Source organism: Pimephales promelas, chromosome 20 (assembly GCF_988280905.1).
Source record: "Pimephales promelas chromosome 20, fPimPro1.hap1.1, whole genome shotgun sequence".
Classification (NCBI taxonomy): domain Eukaryota; kingdom Metazoa; phylum Chordata; class Actinopteri; order Cypriniformes; family Leuciscidae; genus Pimephales; species Pimephales promelas.
In genome coordinates, this window is record NC_142788.1 from 30,348,391 (window position 1) to 30,357,827 (window position 9,437).

Below are 9,437 nucleotides of genomic sequence, written 5' to 3' on the forward strand. Positions count from 1 at the left end.
GCACGATTCTGGATAAACTGAGAATCACCTTTTTTTTGTTTCAAATAGAGATTCTGAACAGAATAAACTAAATAATGTAATATACCAGAGGTTCTGATTCAATGTTAATTGCTGTAGTTTGTTTAAAAATGTTTAATTGATTTGATTGAATTGATTTTATAAACTGGTTTGAGTTGAATGATTCAATGACTCATTCTTAAAGACTCGTTACTGGATGACTCAGCGTTATGAACGAATATCTTGAGTGAATGATTAGATGACTCACTTAATGCCGGATGAATCATTGTTTTGATCGAATCTCTTGAGTGAATGATTCAATGACTCATCCTTAAAGACTCATTACTGGATGATTCAGCGTTTTAAACCAAATCTCTTGAGTGAATGATTCAATGACTCACTCAATGCTGGATGAATCATCATTTTGATCAAATCTCTTGAGTGAATGATTCAATGACTCATCCTTAAAGACTTATTACTGGATGATCCAGCGTTTTGAACAAATCTCTTAAGTGAATGATTCAATGACTCATTCTTAAAGACTCAAGGCTGGATGAATCATCGTTTTGGAACGAATCTCTTGAGTGAATGATTCAGTGACTCATTCTTAAAGACTCAAGGCTGAATGAATCATCGTTTTGAACGAATCTTTTGAGTGAATGATTCAATGACTCATCCTTAAAGACTCGTTTATGGATGATTCAGCATTTTGAACGAATCTCTTGAGTGAATGATTCAATGACAGACACATGTTTAACAGTCCCCTGTCTCCACCTACTGGTGTAACGATGCAATGATCCAATCTTTACTACTTCTAGGAAATGATTTCCTCTATTTTGATCACTGCTCAATATTCGGGTTTATAAGTGATCAAAAAAAGCCATTTTAAAGTATTTAAACTGTGAGTGTGCTCCTCTGTATTGAGAGCCAGCAGTGAGTCCGTCATCACACACACTTGTTCATGCACATGAGCAGCTCCAGGCGGATGGCGATGCGTGTGTGCCACCCCAGAGGAAGGATCCGCAGGTAGCGGGTCACGATAGGCGGGCGCAGCAGGTTCTGGACCGTGGAGGACCGGTCCGTGTTCCCGTAGAACACCTGACGGAGGAACACAATCATTCAGCCGGACACACAACCTGGCAGATGATAGAGAAAAAGATAGATAGATGGATAGATAGATAGATAGATAGATAGATAGATAGATAGATAGATAGATAGATAGATAGATAGATAGATAGATAGATAGATAGATAGATAGATAGATAGATAGATAGATAGATGGATGGACGGATGGACGGATGGACGGATGGATGGATGGACGGATGGGTGGGTGGATGGATGGATAAATAGAATGATGGATACATAGATAGATTGATGGATGGATGGGCAGGTGGATGGATAGGCGGGTGGATGGATGGGCGGGTGGATGGATGGCCGGGTGGATGGATGGATGGATGGACGGACGGATGGATGGATGGATGGATGGGCGGGTGGATGGATGGATGGATGGGCGGGTGGATGGATGGACGGATGGGCGGGTGGATGGATGGATGGATGGATGGACGGATGGGCGGGTGGATGGATGGGCGGGTGGATGGATGGGCGGGTGGATGGATGGATGGGTGGGTGGATGGGCAGGTGGATAGATGGGCGGGTGGATGGATGGGCGGGTGGATGGATGAATGGACGGATGGATGGACGGGTGGACGGATGGATGGATGGGCGGGTGGACGGATGGATGGATGGACGGACGGATAGATAGTTGGATGGATGATGGATAGATAGAAGGATGGACGGATGAATGGATGGACGGACGGATGAATGGATGGACGGATGGAGCTTGACAGTTCCGGAGGTGAGTCAGTGAGTTTCTCTGAGAGTAAGTATCTGTATGGTTGTACTGGTGTGTGTGAGGCGTTACCCTGTTGTTGCCGGTCTGGTCTTTGTAGTAGACCCAGTTGAGGTGCTGGTGGGTCCGGTACTGCACGCTGTATTTGGTGGTCCACTCGTCCGCATCACAGCGGCCCTGGGTCATGATCCCGGACACCACCTGAGTGTCCTGCAGGTCGATCTGAAGCCACTGACTCGTGTCCTGGGCTTTAGACAGCCAGGCACAGCTGAGGCCGAGAGGACACACACTTCACATGTTACAGTCCATCACCTTCAGCTATACAGCGCTACAACCATACAGAGCGTTTCAAAGCAGCTTTACAGAGAAAAAAGCGACCGAAAAAAAAAAAAGTGCAATGTTTTCTCACCCAAACCCCTGACTGTTGAGTCTGGCTTTGTTGGGGGTCCAGGAGGAGAACCAGCCGATGTACTGGTCCTGGTTTGAGCAGGTGAGCTGATCCGCCTTCACCGACCCGGCCTCGAATCCCAGCGGTGTGTGGTAGGGACACTCTGAGGAAACAGAAGATCATCCTTTAAAAATGTGCCTGTAGAATATTACGTTGTTGGCAAAGCTCCTGAGAAAGAGCTGTAAATATATATCGAGATGTTTTTTGGCACTCATCCCGCAAATATATATTCTTAAGCACATCAAAACCTAAAATAAAACGGTAATGCTTCCTTTTACAGTCCTGTTACCCATATGTACTTTTTATCGTTATAACGGGGCCGTAACGTAAGATACAAGGTAACGGAGCACTTTAAAACTTTAGAAATAAATAATGGACAAATGAAGTCTTTGGACGCCTCAGATGTAAAGTTATTCGCTGTCAAAGTGACGCCAAAATGAATGGGAGTCAATGGGATGCTAACAGCAGGTGAAGCTCTCCTACAATGGCGGCTCCCGCGAGGCTTCAACTTCCACTTGTGTGCGCCGGGTTTTGAGATACGTTTTCTCGGGTTTGGTGGGTGTGTCAAAACTACAGTCCAATCAGCAGGAACACGTTTATAAAGCACGCGGTATTAAAGTGAACTCGCACGATGGGTTCAAGGAAAGTCATTTACAAATGTGTTCGATGCAGCTCGGTATACGCAACGACCGAGGATAATAGAAGACATGTTTGCGTTGGTTTTATTGTAAAAATATAGGATATCAACATAATGATGTAGTTGTTTATATTTTTAGCTTCACAGAAATAAACAATGGTAATTAAGTCCTTTTTCTAAAAATGAGAAAGAAAATACAGCGTATTAAGTCCGTATGCGAGGCTAAATAGTTTAAAGGCCAATTTATAATTCTACATAGGGTGCGCGCAGGAGTTACGCACAGACGCGTACCATACCGCGTACCCTTCGCCGTAGCCTGACGAGCGCCTCCTCAAAAATGTAACTACACGTCGCAACGACGCGGACCACAAGATCTGTGATTGGTCGGCTTGGTAGCATCGCATTTCCTCCTACGCATTTCCGCACGTACCATCTCCTCCGCCGTCTTCTCTCATTTCTGCCTTTTAGTTTTAGTAATTTCACTAAATTTAACCGTTTTTCCACCTCAATAAGCTCCAACTCCAACATGATCCGCTCTCTTTCAGTCGCCATTGCTTGTAGTAACCTAGCCGCGAGGAATCTAAACACAGTGGAGCATTAAAACCCTCTGTCGCCACCTAGCGTTTCGGAGCAGTACTGCAGGGCAATCAAGACCTGAACGCAGAAGTATAAATGCTCACGACGGCGTCGCCTACCAACGCCGTACACTAGACGCAGAAGTATAAATTGGCCTTTAGCCTGAATTAGGTAAGATTAGGATGTTCTCTTGTGCTCTGTAACATCGGGCATATTTTGTAGTTTTAAACACATGTTTATACCGACTTCATCGGGCTCTGAAAATTCTTCACAACGAACACAAAGAATGGCCTTCTCAGCTGCCGTAGTTGCAGCTCTTGCTCCCGTTGGTTGGCACGAGTGGACCTCCAGCAGTTTGTGAGGGCGCAGGACTATTTCAGGCCCGGTAATCTGGGCATCATTCATTCGTCATGAGATTATCCGCTGGCACGCTCGACTCTCTCTCTCTCTCTCAAAGCCACTGCGATCTGGTTCTGACGGTGTTTGTGGTGCCCAGCTCGTCTCCTGCAGACCGTCCTTCTAGTTCTCTTGTTCCTGGTCTTTAATATGTGGATTGTAATGTCCGCTACTCTGTCGAGTTCAGAGGTTGGCTCATGTGTCATCAGTTTTAGCAGATGCATCATGGATGTTCGTTACTCATGTAATCGCTGTAAAGCCTCTTGGCTGTGTGCCCTGTATCAGTGAGCGTCACGGCGGAACAAGTTAGTCCCTTCGTTTGTCCACTTATGGCGTCCCATTGTAAATCACATGGTTTTTTTTAGATGCCCATCGATGAATTTATTGGGAAAATGTGTTTACGTCGTAGTTTATGCACGTTTTCTTACCGGATAAAAAATTGATTTTGTAAAAAAAAATAATTTCTTTATTTTTTTATGAACAAGAACTAGAGCGTAGTGATAGTTTGCAATTATTTTATAATATTATCAATAGATTATATTATTATTATGAATGTTATTACAGTAATGTTACTATTACTGCACTAATGTTATTATTATCATGATTGTTTCAAATAGTCTATGATATTTATTAATCGCAGTGAGTTTTTCACTTAAATATAAAGTTGATATCACACTGGAATAACTTATTGATTAAAATTATTACTGTACCTGTATGCATTATCTACACATCTATATATTTATATTATATTTAATATTTTTCTTTGTGTACTTGTGTGTATATTTAATTTGTCTATTGCTTAGTTTATGCAACTATGTTTTGTTAATAAGAAAAATAGAGAATTTATGTGCATCTTACAGCATTTTTATGCAATATCCAAAACTGAGTATAAAAATAGGTGGATGGACACTTTTGAGCTTGCTTATATTAATGTTGCATTGCGGTAATACTCCTCAGTACTCAAGAGGGCAATAGAGTTAAATATTGATGTGTTGTACAGGTAGATATAAATAGATATAAACATGACTTGCTCAGCAGGATCCTCATCAAACTACTGTATATCTGCTATAGTGTCATGCATATTTGCATGGGATGTAATTATATTTGAGGGACTGAGGCGGGACTTAAACTTAAGTGTTACAAAATGTTGAAAAATTCACTGATGATTCCGAAGGAAACTTTTTAATTTGAAGATCAAGGTATATTGCACTCATTTTGAAACATGTAAGTGTCTTTAGTTGCTTTTGAAGAGCAGTACTAAATTAAAAAAATATATTTAAACAAAATATGAAAAATGTGCACATCTTCATCCTTTGATAATACTTGTGTTTGAGTCCATCAGTCGTCCATTATGTGAAAAGACGAATCTCAAAATCATACAGTCGTGATCATCCAGGAATCACAGTATTAAGAATCAAGGGGGTGGAAACTTTTTTTTTAATAATAGGTAAACACATTTTATGTAAAATATCTTGGACGGTACTAATAAGAAAATCCCAGGAATTTTGTGTGATCTCTGTGATTGTGTCAAAATAATGAACGTTTTCTGCAAGGTGTGTGTAAGTTGACCAGGAGTGTGTGTGAAGAGCTGACCGGGCATGCAGTCCTGGTACGGGCCGGTGCGTGTGTCCGGTGTGGGGCTGATGATGGAGGTCCAGGTCGCTGGAGTCCCGGTCGGCTGGACTCGATCCTGACAGTCACAGTTGCAGCCCGTCGGCGTCTGGTTCTCCGTCACCTCCTTCACACTCTCCTCCTCCTCTTCCTCATAAGGCCACGGCATCTCTAACTCCTGACACACACATGTGCACACTATCACATACATGCGCACACACACACGCACACATGCACACACAAAAATACTCACCCCTTGTGTGTTAATGCCAATGAAAGCTGTGAGAGATCAGAGATAGAGTCAGGTCATCATTGAAGAAATCCGTCTCTATCTATCTATCTATCTTTGTTTTGAAGGATCAGAACCATAAAGGTAAAGTGCTCAAATTTAATTCCTCATAAATTAATAATTCTGCACACTTTTATCTCATTCATTCAAAGTTGTTTCTTATATCTTCATCCACAGGTAAAGCCCTTGGTGAGTGTGTCCTAACATCTGCTATAGTCCAGGTACATAACAGTCAAGTTCCAGGAAACAGAGACTTAGTGGGACACAAACGCAGACTGTGTTATCCACAACTTCAGATCACGTTCTCTGAATGTTATTAACAAACACTCTTCCAACATTAATAGAACGTTGGTTCAAAGTTTTCTGGCCTGTCTAATGTTTCTAATATTCTCAAAAAAAAAAAAAAATAGCACCAAACATAATACATTTTCATTATTTTTTATTTATCGTCCATGGAATGTTTTTTTTAAAAAATGTGGTAGTTGTAACATTTTTAAATGTTACTCCTTGTTTTAGAATGTTCAGAGAAACATTCAAAAGTAACATTCCATAATGTTTGAAGAATGTTAAAATAGAACGTTCCCTTATCGTTCGCACAACCAAGAAAACATTTAAAAAATGGACATTCAGGAATATTCAGAAATAATCTTTCATAACTTAATTGGGAACGTTAGCACAATGTTCTCAGAACACAGTCTGTTATGAACACACACACACACACACTCACGGTCACACAAACACTTCGTACCTTGAGTGACCAGCAGCAGAAACACAGCGAGGATCCTGGTGTCCATCTTGATGATCAGATCTGTGTGGTGAACACTACACGAGCAGCAGTGTTTAGTGTGCTCCGGATTACTGTAATCCATACATCCAATAATAGTAATGTGTGTGTGTGTGTGTGTGTGTGTGTGTATGACGGAGTCTCTCTCGTGTTTCTCTTGAAATCAAGGCCTAAACTATTTTTTTTTAACTGAAAGCATATCTTAAAATATGTCAGTACCAATTTTTTCAAAGGCACATTGAACTAAGGCTTAATCTGGCTTAATCTAAACCTGTCTGTGAAACCGGGCCTGTGTGATTGTCTTCACACGATTATGAAACAATGGGTCAAAAAAAAAAAAAAAAAACATTACAAGTTTATTTATCAAATGCACATCCAGTTACACAACTAATGAGTCTAACGTGAAAAGGGGGAAAAGAGCAACTAACTATGAATATTAAAACTATGCATTTTATAGTTGTGTATCAAATGAATTCCCAAACCTCAAAGAATCTAAATTTTACTGGTTTTATTGGAGTCAAAAATAGTATGTAGCCTATTTAATGACTGAATCAACCAAATAGGCTACTAACAAAATTATGATTTAGTATCGCAATGGCATTTTATTGAATGTTTAATTAGGGAAAGAAGATTTAATTAAGACTTAAGTGTTTCACCTGTGCTGAGACGAACAGAGACGCAATAAATTGTTCCGGCGATCAACAGCGTCACTTCCGGTTCTGTGAAAGCGGCTTGAACAGCATCAATCATGAAGACATCATCTGATGGGAGTGTGAAATTCTTGAAGAAGTCCATTAAAACTGGCAGGACACGCAAACAGAGCAGCAAGAAATATTCTGCCTACATCTACAAGATTGAGAAGGTGTGTTAAAGAAAAAAAAAATAATCCGTCCATTTTTTTTCCGTCTTAAAATAAGGTTAATTAGTTAACATTAATGTATTTACTAACACTAACAAGGAGCAATACATTTGTTACAGTATTCATTATTATTCTTTGTTAAATGTTATGAAAATACTGCTGATCATTTTTTGTTCATGTTAGTTTACTAACGTTAACATATAGGTTGGCCTACAACCTTTTTTTAAATGAAGTTTTAGTAGCCTACATGTTAAAATTATTGACCAAGAGTAAAATGCTGTACTGTAGCTTATTAATTCACGCTAAAGTAGTTAACTATTGTAAAGTGTTACCAAATTAACATGCATCTTTTGATGTTGCTTTTTGAATAACTCATGCAGCCTACAGTTAATTTATTTTTATTTATTTGTTAGGAGCTGACTGTTGACGTGAGTGACGCCGTCTCTCTGATGCGACGCCGGGCAGATGTGCATGCGCAGGTGGGCACCGAGGCCGCGCGCCTCTCCAAGTTCAACCGGAGGCGCGTGATCACGCAGCGAGAGATATACGCCGCCGCCGTGCACGCGCACCGGGGCAAACCGTCTCGGTGACCGCTGGAGATCAATTATACACTTTTAGACTTGTACATTAATAAAGGGGCTTTGTTTTTTTAAAGGAAAGCTTTGTCTTTACTCTGTGACATTTTGTGTTGCGTTACATTTTCACTCTGAGGTTAAAGCAGGGCTTGTCAGACTTTGGAGCAGGGACCACTAATAGTGAATTTTTTTCCAGAGACCCCTATCGTTTTTATAACATTCCTGGGTGGGAGTAAAGGCTTGTTTTATTGGTTCACAAAGTCCCTGTTGTATTATACACTTTTAAAAAATCCTGCACAATTTTATTCCATTTACCGTAGGCTATTTTATGGGGGAAAAAAGTTGCATTTGGGTCAAACTTGCGTTGAAAGGGAACAAAGTCGCATTTTATTACATTCAGAAGTAATGCAAAATAGCGGAAGCCTATACGCATAACATTACATACATAGGCCTATTTTCCCCTCTCCAAATTAATTCGTGGTATTCAGAACAGAACAAATTTGAAATGTAGCTTATAGGCATTTAAAGAATATAAATAAGTTGGTGTCATTAATTACAAAAAAAATTTAGATACATCAACAGGTAGCAGAGTCAAATTTGAAGTACACAACGCCTCGACAACCTTTTCTTATAAAGCCAGTTTTAGTGTTTATTTAGAATTAAGGATATGATTTTTCATATGGATTTGAGCCCTTGCTGTTTTTGCTTTCACATTTTCTCTAATAATGGCAAAAGAAAAGAAAATCTGTAAAAAGCCTCAAGGCGACAATCGTCACTTGGTGGCGCTGTAACATCAGCGATGACGTCATTTAAACAGTTTGGTTGGTGATTTAAATGATTAATTAACTGGTTCTAGCTTAAAGGAAAAGCGTTATGTTCATGAACAAATGGTTAAGGCCAACAGACACTTTATAAATAAATAATAATAATAATTTGCATTCTTTAGCATTTGAAACACCCGTGACTTGCCCACCCTGCATAGCCTATCAGAAAGAGCTTTATTGCCAAGTGTGCTTTTATTTAATATTTTATTTATAAATATAGATGTATCTTTTTATGAAAAATACTCTTGCCCTGACAACATTTGAACATTTCAGATAAAATAACAGTAAAAAGAAGAGGTGTTTGTATCTGCAAATGAACCCGTTTGTGTAATTGGCCTTTTGACTCTAATCAGATCAAATTAGTCATATTGAAGTCTTGTTTCACAGCAATATATGACAACAGATTATTATAGGCTACCTATATATTATGTAGCCTACGTGTATAAAGACACGATTTTGTGTTTAAGTGCATTATCAGTAACAGCTGAGAGCCTAATATGTGTCATCTAGCCTAAGACAAGTGAATGACAAAAAGCAATTAGGCCTTAATTGACTGATTTTTTTTTTTTTTTCACAGGCTGAACAAACGCTT

The 9,437-nt window shown here is 39.8% G+C and overlaps 2 protein-coding genes across 2 annotated transcripts; one reads left to right on the forward strand and one right to left on the reverse strand.

Moving 5' to 3' along the window:
* Positions 1-831: 831 nt before the first annotated feature.
* On the reverse strand, positions 832-6,811 carry rs1b (retinoschisin 1b). Its single transcript, XM_039661002.2, has 6 exons — positions 6,552-6,811; positions 5,768-5,793; positions 5,497-5,692; positions 2,256-2,397; positions 1,919-2,114; positions 832-1,095 (listed from the first exon to the last, which is right to left on the reverse strand). Exons 1-6 carry the CDS (start codon positions 6,670-6,672, stop codon positions 943-945), a joined length of 834 nt encoding a protein of 277 aa, XP_039516936.2. The 5' UTR covers positions 6,673-6,811; the 3' UTR covers positions 832-942.
* Positions 6,812-7,280: 469 nt separating this feature from the next.
* Positions 7,281-8,105, forward strand: LOC148970682 (histone H2B type 1-A). Its single transcript, XM_089124749.1, has 2 exons — positions 7,281-7,449; positions 7,860-8,105. Exons 1-2 carry the CDS (start codon positions 7,336-7,338, stop codon positions 8,034-8,036), a joined length of 291 nt encoding a protein of 96 aa, XP_088980875.1. The 5' UTR covers positions 7,281-7,335; the 3' UTR covers positions 8,037-8,105.
* The last annotated feature ends 1,332 nt before the right edge of the window (positions 8,106-9,437 follow it).